Source organism: Haemorhous mexicanus, chromosome 16 (assembly GCF_027477595.1).
Source record: "Haemorhous mexicanus isolate bHaeMex1 chromosome 16, bHaeMex1.pri, whole genome shotgun sequence".
Taxonomy (NCBI): Eukaryota; Metazoa; Chordata; class Aves; order Passeriformes; family Fringillidae; genus Haemorhous; species Haemorhous mexicanus.
The window spans coordinates 10,382,362-10,403,971 of record NC_082356.1 but is presented as its reverse complement, the minus strand read 5'-3'; the positions used below and the strand labels follow the sequence as shown (position 1 = coordinate 10,403,971).

General features: G+C 52.0%; 1 protein-coding gene across 1 annotated transcript in view; it reads left to right on the top strand.

Moving 5' to 3' along the window:
• Positions 1-20,173, top strand: part of LOC132334648 (hydrocephalus-inducing protein-like) — a 30,408-nt gene extending 10,235 nt beyond the window's left edge. The window contains exons 6-14 of the mRNA XM_059860744.1: positions 1,842-1,941; positions 2,486-2,604; positions 3,735-3,958; positions 5,854-5,921; positions 8,084-8,316; positions 9,791-9,891; positions 11,136-11,271; positions 11,780-11,884; positions 20,090-20,173. Coding sequence (XP_059716727.1) covers positions 1,842-1,941; positions 2,486-2,604; positions 3,735-3,958; positions 5,854-5,921; positions 8,084-8,316; positions 9,791-9,891; positions 11,136-11,271; positions 11,780-11,884; positions 20,090-20,173 — 1,170 coding nt within the window. The remainder of the gene's footprint in view (positions 1-1,841; positions 1,942-2,485; positions 2,605-3,734; positions 3,959-5,853; positions 5,922-8,083; positions 8,317-9,790; positions 9,892-11,135; positions 11,272-11,779; positions 11,885-20,089) is intronic.
• The last annotated feature ends 1,437 nt before the right edge of the window (positions 20,174-21,610 follow it).

Below are 21,610 nucleotides of genomic sequence, written 5' to 3'. Positions count from 1 at the left end.
CCTGTGGTTTGCTCCGTTCCTTGTGCTTCCATCAGGCAGTGAGCTGAGCAAAGACTCCCCTTTGCTTTGTTCCAGGGGAAGAAATTATCCACACAAAGCTCCACGGAGAAGCTGTGGATGTCAACGTTGGGCTGAGCACAAGTTCCGTGGAGCTTGACAAGACTTTCATCTCCATGTCAAGCCACAGAACTGTGTTCATTGAGAACAGGAGTAACATCACAGCCCACTTCCAGTGGAAGGCTTTTCCTAGTGAGGAAGAAGAGAATGAAGAGAAGAGGAGGTTGGTTTGAAAGATGCATTTCAGTGAGATCCATGGCCCAAGAGTGAAACTAATGTTTGGCCTCAGGGGGGTGTTGGTGCTTTTGAATGTTTTGGGCCAAGTAAACCATCCCCGGCACTGGGGTGTGTGTCCCTGGCCTTCAGGAGCTCAGCACTCAGCATTCCAGTTCCATTGATACTCCAGCCAGGGATGGCATTTTGGGAAGGAAAGGTCGATTGTGATGACTGGATTTCCTCAGGTTCTCATTGGGCTCTTGTCTCTCTAATCTTCTTCCTACATGACCTGGCAACATCCCTAAACATTTCCTGAATTGCCAGCCCCTCTTTCCAAAGGTGATACACCCTCTTCTTTCCCTTAGTTCCTTCAAAAGCATGGTCCAGGAGAAGATGGCAAAGGTGCCAGAAGACCCCATGCTGTTCTCCCATGACATTTTTTCCATCGAGCCAATGGTAAGTGATAGCTGAGAACCTCATTTTCCTCCTCCTCCTCCTCTTCTACTTGCTCCTCCCAAGCACCCTGCCCCCGTCCCCCTTCCCCCGGCTGCAGTCACTGGGCAGATCCTCAGCTGGCCCCATGTGGTGGGAGGGAGGACATGGAGTTTCTGGAGTGGCTGCAGAGCTCCCTGCTCAAAGCATTTGTGCCCTGCAGGCTCAAGGCAGGGCTGGGAGCCTGACAAAGCCGAGCTCTGCTGTCAGGCTCGAGCTGCTCAAGGCACTGTGTGCGTGTCCCTGCAGTGTCACAGGGAGCAGTTATTGCAGGCAGGGGCTCCCCCAACACATGGGGTTCAGCAGAGGCTGTTGGAGCACTGCCAGCTCACACACTGACCTGAAGCTTGCCATGGTTCCCTGGCAAAAGGAGGTCAAATTCAGCCCAAGGGTAATGCCAGAAATGCCAATCCCCTCCTGTAAGCATGCCTTGCACTATTTCTGAGTCTGCCTTCCAGTGTCATCTGTGAGCCTGGACACCAGGGTGCAAGGCTGAAATGGGCCTTTGGAGTTGTCCTGCACACAGGGACACAAAACCTTTTCCTTTTCTGGTGATGCAAGCAAACTGCCACGTGCTACCATCAAGCTGAGCCCTGATTCTGAGTGCTGGCATTGTGAGAGATGATGAGTACCTGGTGTGTGCACAGTGCAAAATCCCTTCTCATCTTGGAGTAAAGCCCAGAATAATCCCAACCTCTGCTTTCTTTCAAAACAGCTTAACTAATATTTGCATTTCAAGGAAGGGCATCATGTTCTCTTCTTGATCACTCCTATGGCCCATCTAAGGCCAAGAGCCACCAGTGCACAGGGGCAGTTGCATCCCACTGTGGCTGCCAGCAGCATGATGTGAGCAAGAGCTTGTGTCAGAGCAGCAGGAATCTTGTGGAGAGTGGGAGCTGATCAGCTGAGCATTGAGAGCTTCCAGCGCTGGGTTGAGCTGGGTTTGGAGGGTTTCCTTGGCTCCTTGGGTGGTTCACTCATCACTGATGCTCTAAACAAAGGCTTACAGGAGTGTGGTTGCAAACAAGCAGTGTGAAGTGTGCAGAGCAATGTTTTGCTGTCTCTCTCTGTTGTAGGAAGGAGAAATCGGGCCGAATTGTTCGGCCGAAATCAAGGTGACCTTCAAACCCCTGGAAGCACTGGAGTATGGAAGTGTGGCTTACTGCAGCATCTCAGGTGCAGCTCCTTTGCCCTGCTTCTCTGCCCCTCAGTAAAGCCATGGTGCAAGCCTGAGCCCACTGGGCTCCCATGGAACTGCTGGGAAGAGTCCCTGGTCAGCAGGGACACCTCCCCCTAGACCAGGAAGCTCCAAGCCCCATCCAGCCTAGCTTGGAGCACTTGCAGGGCTGGAACCTCCACAGCTTCCCTGGGGAACCTGCTCCAATCACTCACAGTAAAAAATTCCTTCCCTGATATCTAACCTCAATTTCCTTTCTTTCAATTTCTACCCATTACTCCTTGGCCTGCCACTCCAGGACACCAGAGATGTTTTAAACTCAGCAAAGTGGTGGCTCAAATTGGAAAGCAGCCTGAGGAATGGGTTAGAAATTAGAAGTCAGCCCCAAGGGACACCTCCTGAGGGGAGCGCAGGGTCCAGATCTTCTCCTGCAGCATCAGGAGCTGGTTGCATCCAGCTCATTCAGGCACTAGCACTGAGGCAGCCTGGAAAATGCAGTGTAACAGAGGGAATGATTGCACTGCAATGGACATCTCTCCCCAGGCCATGAGAGCAGGCTGCCCCTGCAGCTCCGAGGGGAAGGCCAAGGACCCTTGGTTGAACTCAGCTCTCAGACTCTGGACCTTGGGAACGTTTTTGTCAACACCCCCCACGTCTATGAGGTGAGCAGCAGGACTTGGGATGGATCCTGATGGCTCCTGAGGCAGCAGCAAGCATGCTGGAGCTGTGGAATTCCTGCCACCCTGGGCACTCGTGAGCAGGGAATATTTGATGTCCTGCTCAAATCTGGGGGGGGTCAGGAAGGTGTGTCTGTTGTTCCTGAAGCCCCAGTCCCTGCTTTTGGGCAGCCTTCCTTAGGGATCAGCTGGGAGGCTTCCTGCACCACAACCCCTTGGCCCATGAACCCAGCACTGGCTCCAAAAGCTGCATGTTCAGAGGCTTTTGTGGCAGTGCAGACACAAGGTTCCTTTGGCCTGGGCTCTGCAGAAGCAGCTGACACAAACTGGCTGCCTTTGAGCTTCAGCCCACTGCAACAGCTTCCAGGCAAGTGTCTCCTGCTGATTGCTGCAAGGCACAGGAAAGCCTTGGGAGTTCTCTCCCTTGCTGACCAGTCCCTCAGCACACTTCAGCCTTGGTGCATCTCTGGCTCTAGAAAGAGAAAAGTGTCCCTGGGAATAAAGCAAAGCATTTTTCTACCTATTTGCCTCCCGCACAATAGTGTCAAGCTTGCCAAAAAAACCCATGAGAGATCAACTGAAGGGGTAGAAAGTGAGGCACTGCATCATGCCAGACATTTTCAAAAGCTTGGCTGGGGAAGAGAAAGACACCCTGAGTTTTCTTACCAAAAGTTGGTGCTGTCTGTACATTTTGATGCTGATGCCTCATTCCCAATGTATTGTTTTCATGGTGTGGGGAAAGGTGAATGAGCAGATGGTGCTGGTGGAGCTGTGCTAACTGGGGCAGCAGCAGCTCTGGGGTGATTCCCTACGCAGCTGCAATCAGCCCATGTTGCTCTCAGGGCCAGCTCTCAGTGAGCTTGGTGATGCTGAGCAGAGGTGCACAGCTCTGTGTCCATGGGATCACCCCAGGGTGAGTGCAGTTCTGGGGAGTTACCTCTGCTCTGCAGGAAAACCCAAAGGCAGAACTTGTCCTGTTGTATCTTTTGACTTCTGCCACTCAGCAGCACAAAGCATCTTCTGCCTTTTCTGGCTGTTCTTGGCATCATGAAACAATAACTCCCAAGAAGGGAAGGTTCCACATGTATTTCCACTTTGCTTTCTTGCTGCTGCAGGTGAAACTGATGAACCAAGGAGCTCTTGATGCTCCCTTCACCTGCATCCCTTCAGCCACCAAGGTGGGCTCCTGCTTCAAGTTTGCACCCGAGGAGGGCATCATTGCAGCAGGAGGGAGCCAGACTGTGCAGATCTCCTTCAGTGCCACCGTGTTGGGCAGCTTTGAGGAAGAGTTCCAGCTCAGAGTGGCTGGATCTCCTATGCCTGCCATCCTGACCATCAAGTAAGGACCCTAGGAGCTGGGTGGGCACATCTGTAGCTGTCTCTGGGACATCCCCCACCTACCTCATGTTGGGCTGGAGCAGAGAAAAAAGGTGTTTCCTGAGGTCTGAATCTGTGCTCTGATGCTGGCACTGCTTTAGTGTGAGGATGCCTCCTGCCCTTGGTGGTGCCTGGGAGCTGGAATGACTCCTCCCTGCAGAGATCTCCCTGTGCCTTGGGCCATGGCAGGCAGTGGGATGGATCAGACTTGGGCAGCAGCTGCTCTGGGATGTCCCACCTGAATGGGCCAGCCTGGCTGATTCTGCAGCAGCAGCAGTGCTTGTAAAAACTTGTGTTAATAATCCATTGCAGGTGGGCAGCAGCAGCCTCAGCTCACCTCTGCCAGCCCTGCTGGGAGGGACAAGCTGTGCTCCCAGCTCCTGTGCACAGAGTGCTCTGGTGCCTCCTTGGCACAGCCAGGAAAGGGCTGAGGTGGGAGTCAGGGAACTGCAGCAGGAACTGTCCCAAGGACTTGGGCATCCTCCCGTGGGCTGGGGCCATGGCAAGAGATAATCCTGACCCAGCACAAGGGAGAAGGGCTGATCACAGGGGAAGCAGAGCTCAGTCCTCAGAAGCACAGCAGCGTGAGGCCTTGTCCCTGCCAGGCTGAGCCATGTGCTGCTGGGATAATGTAGTGGGAGCAGGAGAGCTGTTCTGGCTGCTCTGCAGCTTTGGAGCTGGGCTGCTGCTGTTGGCAGGCACTGGCTCAAGGCAGTAAAGAAATGGAAGCAATCTGCACTGGATTACACCAAGAAGATAAGGGAGAGGGATAAAAAAGAGCAAGGAAGTTCTTACCTAGCAAGAGAAAAGTGGCAAGTAGGTGTGCCCACAGTGGAGAAACAATGATGCTGGCTTTGTTTTTGGAGGAAAAGTGCTGCTTTTGTATTTTGGAAATCAAGAGGGAACCTTTCACCATCAAATAATTGATTCTCCTCTGTCCCTCCCCAAAAGTGATCAGGGGTGTTTCTGCATAAGCAGCTTTCTCCTTGGGCAAGGGCAGGTGTCTCTTGTTGAGATGTGCAGAGCAGAGCCAGGGGCAGTCCTGTGAACACAACACAAGGCCCAGGTCACTGCTCCTTGAGTTTGAACCAAAAGGCAGAGTGGGCATTGATTGGCAGCAATCATGAAATCAACTGGTGAGTGTTGTGCAGCTTCAAGTGCTGATTTCAGTGGATGTTGGTGACTTTTGGAGTTTGTCTGCTGAGTTCAAGAACAGCTGAGGTGCTGTGCTGGATTCAGGACACCCTGGTTTGGTTGCTGAAGCTGTTGCTCTTGGCTGTGCCAGCTGGTGCACTGCTGACAAGCTGGTCCTTTCCTCTGGGATCCATCTGTCCCCGGCTAGAACTGTTGCTGCTCCTTTCAGAGGATGATTGGGCATGGCCTGGATTCATGTCTCAGAACTCTGTCTGTCATGATTGTGTGGGTCAAACTCTGCTGAGAAAGCTCCTCCATGGGAACAGCAGTTCCAGCTAAGAAGGAGCAAAGCAGGGAACCTGTGGCTGCAAGGGCTGCTTACAGAAGTGTGTGGGGACACCTTTATGTCCATCCCCTTGCAGACGGGGAAACTGAGGCACAGAGCCATGTCTGGGTGTGTGTTCAGGGTCCTTCATGGGACCAGCAACAACCTGGGGGCTTCTCCTGCCTGCCCTGTGCCCAGAGCCCATCAGTGGCTGTTGGCTGCTGGCCACTTGGCTTTAGCTGCCTCCTGTGCACGGGGCCCTGTGCTGAGCACATGGGGCTGTGTTGGTTGGAAACCCAGGGTGCCCTGAGCCCAGGTTTTGTGCCCCCGAGCCAGGACAGCCAGACCTTTGCAATTCCTTTAACCGAGCCATTTCCTCCTCTGTCCTCGCCCTCCAGGGGCAGCGTCAGTGCACTGAGTTTACACTTCGACCTCCCTGAGCTCGACTTCGGGGACATCTCCTTTGGTGAGTGTTCTCTGGGCTGGGACACAGCCTCAGGAATCTGTGCCTTCCAACAGAACAGCATCCCTCACTCACGCTCTGCCCCAGCAGCCTCTCCAGGCTGTGAACTGCAGGGCTGCTGCTGCCTCAGGTGGCATTTTGCCATTGGGAGATCCAACAGAAGCAAGGAATATAAAGTCAGTGTTTTCTGGTGTCTCTGTGCTGCTTTAAAAGACAGATGTCTGTCAAGGAAGGTGGGAATCTTCCTGCAATGGAAAGATGAGCCCATCCCTCCAAATAATTCTACCTTTGAAATGAGAGGGCTCCCAGGCAAAACTATGGGAAAAGGAATAACAGTTCTTTCCTAGACTCGATCAGGAGAGCACAGATAAGAAGGCAAGAACAGACGTTTCCCAGGCGCCAAGTCCCGTTTTTCCCCTTGAGTGGAGTTCGGGTCCCAGCAGGAGGAGCTGTGGGATCCGGCAGGGCAGTGATCCCCTCCCAGCCGGTGCAGGGAGGGAAGGAGGGAAGGGAAGGGAGGAAGGAAGGAAATGCTCCTTTTGCAAACTGCCAAAGGGCAGGGGGATGTCGGCAGTGCGGAGCAGCAGCAGGCAGGAGCAGGGCAGGCAGGCAGGGTCGATGGCAGCGCTGAGCTGCAGCCAGGGCAGTCCCGGGGCCAAGCACACAACCTCCCGCAGCAGCAGCGGCCGAGCTTCGATCCCCGAGCGGGAGGAAGGGAAGCTCCGCTCCCTGCCCGAGCTCAGCTCCGACTGCACAGCCGCCCCCAGTATCACGCCCGAAATCCCAAAAAACCCCGAAGGGAAAAGCCCAGCCCCAGGGCCAAAACACCCCAAAACCCCTCTGCCCCTTCCCAGACCAAGGGCAACATTCACTGCCAAGCCTAAACCCAGAACAATGAAGTTCCTGAACTTTGGAAGGAAACTCATTGCCTTTCCTGAGCTGCTTCTTCCCCAGCCTGCATCGGCATGGAGGCACTTGTCAAGTTGCCTTGTGAAGAAATGAAACAAGCAAGGCAACAGATAGAAATATGGTTCTGAACCAGGAGATTGATCCTGCTGAATCCAATTTCATTCCTAAGGTCTCTCCAGCTGAAGGCAGCTGTTGTATCTTTGCTTCTTTGTGACTGTTGACTGTTGTCTGCATGTGCTGAGCTCAGTCTCATTGAGCTCATGTTTTGACATCTGGGTTTGTCCTTTTTGTGCCTCTCCTACCTCCCTGCTGGAGTCACTGCTGGAGCTGGCAGTGGTCATTTGGATGGGCCCAGAGAAGCTCTGGGCTGCACCTGCAGTCCCCATCTGTGTTCCAGGGACTCTTGGTGAGCAGGCCTGGGGAGAAGTCTCCTCCCCACAGAGCTGGCCAGCCCAGCCAGGTGTGCCCTGCAGAGCAGGTTGTGGCTGCTCTGCGGGCTCGGCAGGACATCCCCACCATGAGTGGCTGTATCTCTGGCTTTCCAGGATGGAAAGCAAATCTCAGAGCTAAAGTGGGCTAAACCCTTGCAGGCAGCAATCCCAGTGAGCAGCATGGCTGTGATGTCCCTGTTTGTTGGGTGAGGTGGGACCTGATTCCTAATTGCTAATCTCAAAGCAAGGCTTGGGTGTGCCCCCAGCTGAGTGGGCTCTGAGCTGTCCCGTGCTCAGTCTGTTTGGCCCAAATCAAGAGATGCCTCAAGGATGCTGCAGAGAGAAGCTGCATTAGGGTGCTTTGCCTCACGTTCTAGTTCCTGATTCCATCCTCACTTTCTTTTGCTGTAGCTTCTTCTCAATGACGACTCCCTGTTTATATCTCTTGAAAACAGTGGGAGTGTTGGCAGGCTTCCCAGGGAATTTGACAGCTTGAATTCTCAGAGTAAATGCTGGGTCTGGATGCACACCCATCACTGAGAGATAAGTGGTGCTGGTTTGGGGCAGGTGAGGGAGCTCCTCCCCATCCCAAAGAGAGAAGCTTGCAGTGTTGAGCAGGGCTAGGAGTGGGCATTTTCAAGGCTGCAGTCTGGAATCTGTGTCAAAGGGAACTAAGTGACAATTAATTCCTCACGCACCTTCTCGGTGAGCTGTAGTTCAGATAATAAAGAGCTGAACTCCAATCCCACTTTGATCCTGCCAGGATATTCACCCCAGGATCATGCCATCATGGGTGCCTGACTGGATATTTGTGTCCTTTGCCAGGCTTTCCCTACACCCAGCGCTGTCGCCTCACCAACAGCTCCGCGGTGCCGCTGACGTTCCAGCTCCGCATGTCGGACGATGGCACGCAGCCGGCTGTTGACAGCGTGGATCAGATCCGCAGGCACAGCGACCCAGCCTGGAGGAAGGGAATCCATTTCTATGTTGAGCCCAGGGAGTTCACCATGAATCCCAGCCGAGGGACCATCCTCCCCCAGGGACACCAGGACATTGAGGTACAGCCAGAGTCCAGCCACAGACGCTGCAGCACCAGGGCTGAAGCTGCACTGGAGTGTGGGAGGGCTTTAGCTCTGGTGCCAGCTTTGAGCATGGTGGGAGGGAGAGATCTGCACTGCTGGGAGGCCTCTGCTAGCTGGCTTACTCGGGATGTTCCTCCAGGAGCACTGTTTGGTTTCCAAAATCATCTGCTGAGGTCACATACCTTATGGTCAAGGCCTGAAGCCATTCTTGTGTTTTTGAGAGCAATTGATTTGATTGCAAGTGGGCAGAGCAAGGATGATGGCAGAAGGTGGCTGTTAGAGAGATGTCATTGTATAAAGCAGTTGGCTTTTCTTCTTGGTCTCATTTCCCCCCTCCTGGGGAGCAGAATGATTTGTGTTCACTGCAGGAATCTCTAGAGGGGACAGAAAACTTTGCAGCCATGTGTAGTGGTTCAAATTTATTTTATTGATTTCTTCTTAAGTGGTTTGTTCTGTTGTACCCCCATGTTCTCCCCGAGTTGGTTTACCCCTGGGTTTCACCCTCCCTCAAAGCTGTCCCTCATGCCATTCCTTGCCCCTTGTTCCAGCTCTTTCCCTGCCTTTCAAGGCAACCCACCCCCTTTTGTTCCCCAGCCTTCTTTGCCAATTTGACCTCGAGCCATTCCCTGTCTGCAACACTCCTTTGGAATTCCCCTATTCCTGGAGGTCCCATTGGCCCTTGTGAGCCATCCTCTCCACCCTCCTACCCCAAGTGGCCCCAGATGTACACTTGATGTAATCCCCTCCCTGCTCCCCTGAGGATTCCCTAATGGTTTGCTGTTTGTATCCCCCCCGCCCTGATTTGTGTCTGTACAAAAGCCGTTTCACATGATTGCCCAGGGCTCTTTTGCCTCTGATCCCCTTGCTTGGAATAAACCCTTCCTTGTGGAACTTCAAGACAGGGAGCCTCCTCCTTTCTTCTCTGCCTGCTCCCTGTCGTGGCTTGTCTCTTGCACCATAGAGCAAGTGGCTCTGAGGGTTCTGCCTCTGGTAAGTGCCCATCCTGAGGCAGTTCCCCACTCCTGGCATGGGGCCAGAGTTCTGAGAGCCAGCCCGGGCTCCGGGTCCCACGGCAGCCATGAAGTGCCCAGCACCTGCTGGGCCACACTTTGCCCTCAGCTTGCTGCTGTAAAGCTGAACTCATTGTGTTCAAGTCAGATTTCCTCTGCATGGATGTCATTGTAGTCAGATGAGAAATTGGACCCCTAATTTGAATTCAGTATTGCAAAGAGCTTTAGTCTAATGTCTGAATGTAGCTGACCTATGCCCTGATAGCAAGGTGTGTTTAACAAATCTGGTATTGCCAGAAGGCTTTTGTTCCTCTGAGACTGTGCTCTGCACATGGAGCTGCAGAAGAATGAAGGCCAAATCCTCCTCAAGAACTGGAGGATATCACAGGTGGGTAATGAGCTTTTGTAAGGAAGAATTTCCTGTTCTTCTCTTCCACCAGGTGACCCTGTGTTCCAACACGGTGATGGAGTTCCGCCGGAGGATGCTGGTGGACCTGGAGGGCATTGGCAAGGGAGTGACAAAACTGTTCATCACAGCCAGGTACCAGCCCTTGCCTGGCCTCCCCCAGGCACTGCCTTGCACAGGCTTTGCTGGCTGCAGCTGCCAAGGAGAAGTGCTGCTTAATGGCCTCATGTTGTGCCAGCTGGACATGAGAACAGCAGGGCTTGGGCAGCAGCCTGTGGTGAAAAGCAGCCCTGCTCACAGCCCAGCACGGTCCTGGGCCCTCTTCTAAAGGGACCAGGAATGGTATCATTTCTTGGCCTGGGTTTTGGTGCTTGAGGTGGAACAAATTTCCCGAGGGCCTCCTCTCTTTCTTGCTGCAAGAGGTGGAGTTGTGCTGGTTGTGACCAGCGTGCATTGGTTTGGGCCACAGCAAGCAGCCTGCTGAGAGTCAGGCTCTGCTTCTGTTCATGAGGGCACATGGCAGGGGGGAAGTGGCTCTCAGCAAGAGTGGCGAGGGCAAGGTCTTAGGAGGGGAAAGCAGCCCTGGATGTGGCAGCTCAGTCCAGTTTTTCTCCTTCCCTCTCCTTCCCATTTTGAGCTTTAATATTCTCAGAGTTGAGACTAAAGGCCGTTGTTGCTGCAGCAGAATTCCATCCTGCAGTGCTGCTGTGGGTGCCAGTTGAATGCCCAGAGGGATGCAGCTCCCTGGTGCTGTTCCCTGTCCCAGGCAGAGCCATCCAGTCAGTGCCTGGGCTGCGATTCTGTAAAGCAGGTGGAGCTGGGGCCATTCAGTGCCTGGAGCTGTGCAGGGAAGGAGGGAGGGAGCTGCAGGGCCTGGGAGGGGGTGATCAGCCACTCTGGAGGGCAGCTGGTGTCTCGTGCCCTCCAGGGCTGGGGCAAAGAGCTGAGTTCTCAGGCAGGGCAACAGCACCATGGCAGAGAAGGGAGTCATTTTTCCTGAGACACTGGAGTTGTGTGTTCCTTGAGCCTTAGTGAGCCCTGATCCTTGTTGGGAAGGCTCCCCCAGAGCTCGTGGATCACTGGGACTGTGACAGGAGTCCTTGCAAGGCTTCCTGGGCAAAGGAGGGGCTGAGGCAGCTGTGGCACAAAGTGCTGTGCCTGGGGCACTTGGCAGCCTCTGGGTGCTGCCTCAGGGTTTGCCCCTCCTTGACAGGACCTGTTTGAGTGGGAAGAGGCAGAAGGCAATTTATCCCTGTAGGGCTGTTAAATGTCCATTTGACAGTGACCAATGTGTTCTGCTCCATTGCACAATCTTTGGGGGTAAACGTTCTCCATTCTCTCAGTATCTCTGATTCCCCTGGGGTCATCTCTTTGCCCAGATGTCTCGTTCCTGAGCTCCAAGTGTCCCCCTATGTGCTCCAGTACGATGAGTGCCACCTGAAGGTGCCCTATGAGAAGAAGCTCGTCATCAGGAATCCCAGCCACCTCCCTGGCTGCTACGGGCTTATTCCCCAGGTTTGGCATCACATCCACCTCCTCCTGTCAAATATTATTGAGGAGATTCTTAGGGGAAAAAAATGGTTTGGATAAGACTTTGCTGCTTTCTATTCAGTCTTAAAGATCGTCTGAGAACAGGATCCTACCCGAATGTAAACTTGAGGAGGCAGTGTAAGCTGCTGAGGGAACAGTTGATGTTCTAGTCTTCAGGGTGTTTTCTTGTGGGAGATCTTAGAGGGTTGTGAAAAGCTGCTGCATCCAGAGACACCAGTGCCTGTGCTGGCAGCCTCCTTGCAGGATCCCCTGCGAATGTTAAGCCTCCAATTCTTGCATCTTGTTTGTTCCTTTTACCTTTGTCCTGGGGAGTTTTAAACGTGTGTGTAAGTTGCTGTTGCGGTGGATGTTAAGGAGTCTAAAGTTTCTTGAGAGGTGCCTCTGAAGCTGCATTTCATTCTGTCCCTTCCAGAAACACAAGGAGGACTCTGCTGTGTTCTACTCCAGCCCCCAGCCCTGTGGGATTGTCCAGCCCCAGAGCACAGCAGAGATCCCAGTTGTGGTGGAGGTGCAGGCGCTGGGCGAGCATCGCACCAACGTTCTCATCGGCGTGTTCGGGGATGAGAGAAACCCCCTGGTGAGGGCAAGGGGAGCTGTGTGCCTGTGGGCAACTGCTCCTGGCAGGGGCCACAGGGACAGGGATTCTTCTGGGGAAAACAGGCACAGGCTGCTGTGGAGAAGGACAGGAGGGATGGGTGGCACAAACAGCTCGTGCCTTAGAGGTGGGAATCTCAGTGTCTGACACAGAATGGAGTTGGGCTAAGCTGGGATCCAGGGTCATTTTAGTTCATTGTTCTTTAAAATGCTGTTCACTTTGGAAACATCTGGTTTAAATGCCATCTCTCTGAGCACAAAAGAGGAGGTCAGAAGACTTCTAAGAACCTTGAGCTTTCTATAAAAGAAAGGAAAGCTGGCATTTGAAGTGTGGATGCAAAGATTGAAACTTATCTTAAGACATATGGAAATGGTGATGCCAAATTCCCTGGATGGCAGCAAACATCTGAACCTGGGCCATTGTGGCACTGCCTGTAAATCAGTGAACAGGAAGGACAGGCAGTGCAGGCTGTGCCAGGGAGCCTGAAGTTTGACAAAACAGTTGCTTTCAACTCTCAGGCTGCTTCCCTTAAAGAGGAGGGTTTCTGCCCACCAGAAGAACCAGTTGTTTAACTGTCAGCATGGTCTTAACTAGAGATTTCTGGCAAATCTTTTACCTTTGGGCCAATAATTTGTACTTTGAAAGGTTCTCTTACCTTAATCCTTTTCAATTTGGAGGTGAACATGTAATTTTCTTTTTCCCCAAAAGCCCAGCATTTCAGCTGGAGAGTGCTAGGTGTCCCTAAAGAAATAACGTGAGCAGGGTTGAGCTGTTGAAGGTTTTTTAGGTTTCCCTGTTGTAGTTTGGTTTGGGTTTTTTTAAAAATCTTTCTTGCTTGCTTCCTGGCACAGAGAGCACAGTTACGGAGCTCAGGACGGCTGGCAGAAACCTCCCCAAGCCCAAGGCTGACAGAGCTTGGCAGGATCCCAGCACCACAGCCTGTGTATGTATGGATGGGGAATGTGACCTGAGTCACCTGGGAGTGCTGGAAAATGTCAACCAAGGCCCCAGCAGTGTCAGGGGAACATTCCTGATAAATCCCTGGTGGAGCTGCAGAGTTTCTGGCCTTGGGCACTGGGGGGGGGGCTGTGCTGGCTGGGCACTGGCTGGGTCTGCCCCTGGGTCTGCCTCAGATCTCCCCTTTTTGCTTGCCTTCTCTGTCCTTTCCTCTCCCACTGTGCTTTTGGCATCCCCACAAGGTGTTCATGCCTGTCCTCTGGAGCTGCTCAGTGCAAGCAGTTGCAGCTGCTGCAGCAGCTCAGTGTCATCCCTGGGCTGCCTTTAGAGCAGAGCTGCTCCAGCCTGGATTGGGAAGGGCTGGATCAAACCATTTCTCAGTTCAAGGTGCCAGCACCCAGCCAGGGGCTGCATCCTGACCAGGAGCTGCTGGTGCAGGTGTCCCTCCCTCCCACTGCAGGTCCCTGTTCATAGTTCTCTTATTTTCCAGAGATGAGCTTCACCCACCTAAATTCAAGCCCCAACCACCCAAGGAGCAGAGAACCGGCTTGGACTCCTCAGCATCTCGATGGCGGAACTTCAAGATCAGAAGGGAGGAGCCAGTCCCAGCCCTGAGAGAAGTGCAGGATCTTGCCCAGTCTTCAGGAGCAGAGGTAGATTTTCTTGTCCACCCAGTGCTTGTGTTGCCTCCCCAGCCTGCCAGCACCAAGTCATGCTCGTGCTGACCTCCCTTTCTGCTGCCCTGCTGTCCTGTGCCCTGGCAGTGGGCTGGGCAGCAGGGCCAGTGGCTGGACATGGGGTGAGTGGGAGGGAGAAAGAGGAGAGTTTTCCTTGGAGAAGCTGACTCAGATCCTACAGGCCTGTGCTGAGTGTGGGATGTTTTGCCTTGTTTCCTTCCCAATGTAAGATGAGACTTTTATCTGCATCATCATGCTCAGAGCTCCAGCTTCCTTCCCAGAGCAAGCTGGGATGAGTCCTGATCTCCATGGAGCCTCTTCCCAAGCCAGCCAGACTCCCTGTGTGCAGGGCTCTGCTTTCACCCCAGAGCTGCTGTTGCACTGCTGGCCCTGAAGCTCTCTTACAAAGGGAGACTTTGCAGAGTGGCTGTCTCTTCCTCCCAGCACAGAAAATGGCTTGTTTTTCAGGTGCCAGCACAAACTCCTGAAAACCCTCCCCTCCCACGGGGCTTGGAGGGATTCAGGTGCTCCCTGGACGTAGCACACACTCCCCTGGAAGGCAAGAGGGAATCTGTCTCACTTGCCCATTGTCAGTGTGGCCAGCAGGGCTGGAGCTCCCAGTGCCACTGGGGGCCCTCAGCATTGGCCACAGAGGGGCCTCCCCTCCCTCCAGGCCCAGCACAAAGTGCTGCTGAAGCAGCTGCTTGTTGGAGAGGCCGTGCAGGACACGTTGTGGGGCTGCCCAAGGACGCTGTGCAGCACCTGTGGAGGGCACTGCTCCCCCTGGAACTCCTCAGGTGGTCCATAGGAAATTTTTGCAGGAGCTTTTGCTGTAGCACCTTGAGAAAGCAGCATTTCAATCAGAGAGAGAGGGGAAGAGCCTCAGGAGTCAGATGAGCTGGGCTGGACTCCTTCCCTCAGCTGCAAGAGCTTTCACTCTGAGTCTTCTCCTTCTCTAAAAGCAGGAAGTTTTTAAACTTTTTCAAGGCAAGTTGTGCATCAGAGAGAATTTCTACTGCCGGGAGACATCCCAGTTCCCTTTCATGTAATGTACTAATTAATGCATTGACCTGTGAGCATGGGAGAAGATTTTCCCCATGGTCCCTGCCCTGGTCAGTGGCATGGATGCAGGATGAGGTGAGGGCGATTCTGGCAGTGTTTGGAGAATAGGCCCCTCCAGGTCCAGCTGCACTTTGCTCCAAGATGCTCTTCTGCATCCATTTCCATGCTCAACACCTCAATCTCTCCTGTCTTCCATCCAGGCTTTCAGTATCCTGCCACTCTCAGGTGTGCTGCAGCCAGGACAGAGCCAGCAGGTCTCCTCCACCTTCTCTGGCCACCTCAGCAGCACCTCCAATGTCACGGAGCTGTGCCACGTGGAGGGAGGCCCCACCTGCGAGGTGCTGGTGACCGGGGAGGCCTCAGGTGTCAGCTCCTCCCTGAGCCCCCGGGAGATCAGCTGTGGCTCTCAGGCACCTCTCAGGGAGAGGTGAGTGAGCCTTGCATGGGTTACTGCTCTGCCATGGGTTCTTGTCCCTGCAGGGCTTCCCTGCTCCAAGGACTCTGAGCTCAGAGGTGCTGCATAGCAAAGGCCAGAAGCAGCACAGGGATGGCCACTCTGAGCTCCCTGGCTCCCAAGAGAGGAAGGACCTTCTTCTGTTGAGACAGAACATCATCTGCTCTATAGGAGTGCTGAGCCCTCCTGGCTTAGCTGCTGCCTGCAGGGAGCTGGGCTCTGGGCTTGCCTTGGCACTGCCTCTGGAGGTGTCTTGAAGTCCATGGTGTTGAGTGGCATCTTCTTCATCATCTCCCTTCTTCACCAAAGCAGTGGGACTGTGGGATGTGCAGGCATGGGGCACAGACCAAACCTTGCTTTGGGTCCTGCTCCTGCCCCAGATGAAGTCCTTGCAATGCTGATCTGCCAGGTTCTCCTTGTGGTGGGACAGCACCCAGAAAAGCTCATGTCCTTGAGGCTCCCCTTCAGCTGCAGCAGTAGGCAAGCACAGGAGAAGCTCAGCTCCAGCAAGGCAGCCCAGCTCAGGACACACAGGCCAAGTGTGGAGCTGGGAGTGGAGGCTGCTCAAAGTAAGCCTGTGCATCAGGACTTCTTCAGGCCAGGCTGAAGTTGGTTTCATGGGGAGGAGATGGATGAGGCTGCTTCCAATGGTTTCCACGGCAGCCAGCCCTGGTTTGCTTGGTCACAGCTGGGTTCCAGCAGGAAATCTGGCTGCCAAGAGCCTGTCTGGCAGGAGAGGAGTTCCTGCAGCCTTTGCTTTCTGACTGACAGGATTGTTCTCATTAAGGAGCAGGCTAGGAGTCCTTAAAACTGAAGATGAGGGACAGAGACTCTCTAACTAATTAAAGTCAGACAGTGGTGTGTTTATTAACACCGGCGGGCGGCACCAGAGCCGTCCCTAAAAGGCGTGACCGCGCTGCCCAAGGTTCTCTGCCCTCTCTTTATTTCCCAAGATCTTACATACAATACATCTGCACAGCCCCAGCACCTCCCATCCCTGCTCTGTATTCAAATGAGGTCATTGGTCCTTCACACCTGTGCAATTCTTCTCTTGAATTGGGTCGGTGGTCTGAAATTGGTCAGTGGTTTTAAGGGATGAAGTCAGGAATGTCTTCATCAGGTCTCTGTGACCCTCTGGCATGATCCAAGGTCCCCTGCTTAGTGATTGATTGACATCAAGTCCAGGTGCTAACCCATTGTTCTACTGGTTTCAATTTGTTCTTGGAACAGTTCACTTACTCCCCTTCCTTCTAGAAAGAAGCTCCTAATGGTAAACAATAGAACAATCAGCTCCAGCTTAAGCATCTCATAATCATTAACCTATGGTCTGCCTATCTACCTTACATCCTGATCCATGGGAATTGCTTCTAACCCTCAGCTGAAATCTTAACCCTTTAAAATCATGCTTCAGCTGTGCCCAGGGAGAAGGGGCTGAATGAGCTGAGTCAGAATGGTAGGAGAGAGAAGCAGATGTGAGCAATCTGTGCTCTGCTCTAACCTGGGGAGCCAAGAGACAAAGGGCGTTTTCAGCACCAGCACAGAGAGCTGGTGGATCAGCCTTTGGCACTGGGCTGGAGGGCTCTGGCTGAGCCTTAAGAGGGAGCTTGCACAGTCAAGAGCTGATGATGGCAAAGCTCAGGTTTGGCTGGTCCTGGAGGTCCCCTTCCACCAGTGCCCTCACTTGGGATGTTCCCGGCCTCTGTGGGTTGAGGAGAATTCACGGAAATGGCCTCAGGGTGAAGGAATTAAGTGCAGGGCCAGCCAGGACTGGTGAGCCCAAGTTTCTGGTGGGACTCTCAGCCATGTTTTCTGTTTTGTCTGCAGAAGGGAACTGAAGCAGCCCGCTCAAAAGCTTCAGGAGGAGGCCAAAACCTTAGAGGAAGAAAAGAGGCAGAAGGAGGAAGAGAGGTGGAAGAAGGGAAAGAAAGGAGTTTGTGTGGGGAAGCAGCCTCCAAAAGCAGAGAAGGGGAAAAGCAAACCACCAGAGATGAAGGAAACCAAAATCCCAAAAAAAGAAACAAAATCCCCTGAGAAGAAGGAAAAGAAAGGCCCAGAGAAGAAAGAAACCAACGCCCCAGAGAAGAAGGTCACCAAAGCCCCACAGAAGGGGAAAGCCAAAGTCCAAAAGAAGGGGGGGAACTGAAATTCCAGAAAAACCACATGGGATGGAGAAGGACTCCTAATTTTTTTATTCACACAACTAATTATACTCAGTTTATTAGACATCTTGTTTAATTTTAGCTAGTTAACAAATTTCTTAGCAGTTTTTCTATTATTGTTTAATAAATAGATTTTAGTTGTGCATCAAATCTCTCTATTGTATTGTTTTTCTGTTCTCTTCACTGATTCTCATGGCACAAATCCCTTGTTCTTGCAGGTGCATTTGTTTCTCACCCTCAGAATAGATTGTTCACAAAGTCTCATTCTCAAAATCGCTTCACATGGGAACTTGTAACTGCTTAGCTGCACTCAGAGGAGATGACAGGCCAGCTGTTAATAGAGCAGAGCAAGGCCTGATTTCATAGGGCCTTTCTTTTATCATTATTCTACCTGTCTATGGCATCTCCCCCTTTTTGTTCATTTAAAAAAGGCTCCTATGTTCTGATGTTGAAACTGCTCACTCTTGTGAGGGTATTATCTCATCAAGGTTATCACTGGTTATCTATTAGATATGGGATAAGGTAGATAAAAGAGCAATTACAATCAACAAAACTTACCAAATTCTATCAAGTCATTGACACAGGGTTTTGCAGCATGAGAAAACAGAAGAATAATGTCCAATGTCTCTTGGGGAAATGGAAAGAAATGACCATTGTTTCCAATTAGTTGAGAAGGATGAGAAAGTCCATTAGCTGGAAATGTTGATCTTTGCCATCCCTGAATGTCCTCCTGGGAGCTGGAACAGGGAATAACTGGAGAAGGTCAGTAGGAGCACTGTACCATGAGGGTGCCATGAGGCTTTTGTTGGCAAATTGCCTCTGTCAGTTTCCAGACCCAGCCATGTCTTGGCAGTCCTCCTCCTGCTCCTGCTCTGGCCACAGAGGCTGCAAGGTGATGAGGTTATTTCTCTTTGCCCTGGGCCTCATTTTTTCAGAGCTGATCAGTGTCTGATGGAATGAACAGGTGACAGCTTTGAGCTGCTGATGATAAAACACAGGCACATCTTCTCCTGAAGGTAATGAATCAATTGGGCTTCACTGTGGTGCACTCAGTTGGGATTTAGATGTGGTGAGCTTTTTTTCCAAATTTCTCATGTAAATACTGCATCATTCAGAATGATTAGTTGTCCAAATTTCTCATGTACAATTTGCATTATCTGAACGTTCTTAAGGTGTTATTTCCTCTTCTTTTTGGTTTTTTAAGAATGAGATGCATGTCTTTTGTTATGAGTGTGAAGCAACATCATAGTAAATTAATACATGCAGTGGACAAGAAACTTACAGCAATTAGAAATAATTTGGACACAACAATCAGGAATATTTCAAATAGCAGACAAAACTAACAGCATAGGTGGAATTAGGTAAATAGCAATCCCTGAAATAATGTACCATCATCCCAGAGTCTGCAAACAGCTGACAAACCTCCATTCAGGGGGGACTTGGATCATTATTTCCAGACAATAATTCCCAAGCTCCCTTTAAAAATAGTTCAACAGTCATGTCTAGAGGGTTAGATTGCCATGTCCAAGCAACTCAAATCTAGTTTTGATGCAGAAAACATCTGGCTCTGTGGGCAAATTCCCGTCCAGGCAGAGCTGAGGCCTGGCCACCACCCAAGCTCTAAGTGGGAGAGAATTCCCTAAAGGTAATTTAAAACAAGGCTCTAGAGAATGGCACTTAGGAGTGAAGGTCTGGGGGTGACAGACTAATGAACCATCCAATAGCTGTCTCCTCCAAAATTCCCCCAGCACAGAGATGCTTTAAACCCAGCAAACTGTTGGAGTGGTTCTGTAATAATAATTGGGGCTGCATCTGATTCCTTGGAGGAGATGTCACAACACCATCAGTTTAGAGGAGGCTTCCCACAGAGCTGAGAGATCATTTCTTGGAACTCTGAAAAATCCTTGAAAATGCTGAGATAGCCCTGGGTCAAACCATGGAGGATTTTGGTGGGATTTGGGGCAGATTGTTTGGTGTATCCAGAGTGACTTTGGGCAGATTTGGGGCCTGCTTGGGGCAGGTTTGGGGCAGGTTTGTTGCTGATGTTGGGGTTTTTCTCCCATTTGCCCAGCTGTGGGCAAAGCCCCGAAGCACATCCTGTTCCTGCCCCAGCTCCTGAGGAGCCCAAGGAGCTGATGCTCTCCATGCTCTGCCCCCAGGGACATCTGGGGCGATCCCGGCATCCCGGGGATTCCGGGGATTCCGGGCGGCCTTTGGGCATTGCGGGATTTGGGGGCTTGGGGGGTGAGAGGGGTGAGGGGGGCTTGGGGCTGGATTGTTTGGGGGAAGTATCGGGATTTGGGGTGGAATGTCTGCATTTTTGAGGGTGAATTTCTGGGGTTTTAGGAGGAATGTCTGGATTTTTGATAGGAAATTTCTGGATTTTTTGGGGGGTGAATTTCTGAATTAGGGTGGAGATTTTGGATTTTTGGGGAGGTTCTGGATTTTTTTTGAGGGGGAATTTCAGGATTTTTGTAGGAATGTTTCTGGATTTGGGGTGAGGGGATTTCTGGATTTTTGGGTATGTTTCTGTAGTTTTTGGGAATTATTCTGGATGGGAACTGAGGTTGGTTTTGGATTTTTTGAGGAGGACTGGTTCTGGATTTTCTGGGCAAAGTTCGTTTTTTGGGAATGTTCCAGGATTTTTTGGAGGAACATTTCTGGATTTCGTTGTGGAACATTTCTGACTTTTTGGGGGAATTTTTCAGGATTTCTTTTTGAGAACATTTTTGGACTTTTTTTGGGAACTGTTACACATCAGGGAACATTTCTGAATTTGGGGGGGGAACATTTCTTGATTTTTTTCGGAGAACATTCCCAGGTGTCTGGGGAATGTTCCCGGGTTTCTGGGGCTCTCCTGACCCAATTCCCATCCCAGGTTCCCAGGGTTCCAGGAGCTGCCCTGGTGCCCAGGCACCGCAACATCGCCTGGGTGCAGTTGGAAAAACCCAAAATGTCATAAAATGCTCTCAAATCGAATAGAAATACCAGAAAATCCCTAAAAACCACTGCAAAACACCCTAAATCCCATATAATTGGTCCCAAATCCCACAGACCTGCCCTCTAATCCCATAGAAATACTCCAAAATCCCAGAAAACTGCCCAAAACTAGTCCTGACCCTGCCCCACCCCCCACTCTCCCAGGTAGGCTCAGCTCAACCCAAATCTTCCTTTTCAAACCCCAAATCCTCCTGCAGACGCTGACTCTGGAGGCTCCCAGAGCTTCCTTGTCTCCAGGAGCTTCTGTCAAGCCCCAGTGGAACCTCAGTGCCGCATTGTTCCACAGCCTCACAGCGCTCTCCTGGCTTCCATGAGGTCCCTCTGTGTCCCTGCAGCCTTGGCTCCATCAGGGTCTCCTGGCTCCATCAGGGTCTCCTGGCTTCCATGAGGGTCTCCTGGCTTCCATGATGCTCCACTCTGTCCCAAGGGGCATCCGTGGCTCACCTTTGGAGCCCTGCAAGATCCAAAGATTTCCCCCCAAAAATCACCAGCCCAGGGACCCCCAGGATATTTTGGCTGAGCTCCCACTCCCCAGGCACCTGCATGGAACCCAAGTGACCGCTGTGACTCCATGGAATGTCCTGGAACAAACTGTCCCTTGTCAGACAGCGGGGTGCCATGGAACACAGGTGCCACTGGGACACGGCCACTGCCCATGGAACCAGGTGTCCATGGTGACAGAGCCAGGCCTGATGGAACACTGGAGAACATTGTTACCCCATGGAATCCCATGGAACCAGGTGTCCATGGTGACAGGGCCAGGCCTGATGGAACACTGGAGAACATTGTTACCCCATGGAATCTCATGGAACCAGGTGTCCATGGTGACAGAGCCAGGCCTGATGGAACGCTGGAGAACATTGTTACCCCATGGAATCTCATGGAACCAGGTGTCCATGGTGACAGAGCCAGGCCTGATGGAACCTAATGGAACACAGGAGAACATTGTTACCTGTTGGAACCCTGGCTGCTGAGAATTTTAGACTTTTGAGCTGACAGACACTGACCCCTAAGAGAACACTGCATTTGACCTGAGGCTGTGGAGAAGGCTTCCAAAATGGAATGATGGAACTGGGATTACACCCTTGAATGGAAGGGTGTAATAGCACATGGTGGAAAACTTAGAGTTTAAGGTTTTAGAGTATAGTAATATAAATAAAACAAGATGGAGGTTTTAGGGCAGAGGCTGATCCTTTTTCTTTGCCTTTTTCTTCACCTTCTTCTTCTTCTTCCTCACCTTCTTCTTTTCCTTCTCCTTCTCCTCCTTCTTCACCTTCTTCTCCTCCTCCTCTTCCTCACCCTTGTCCTCTCTCTTCCTCCTCCTCCTCAGGTTTGGGTGGTATTGTGTAATTGGATAAAAGAGACCCCGTTGTCAGGCACGGGTGGTTGGTTATTGGGT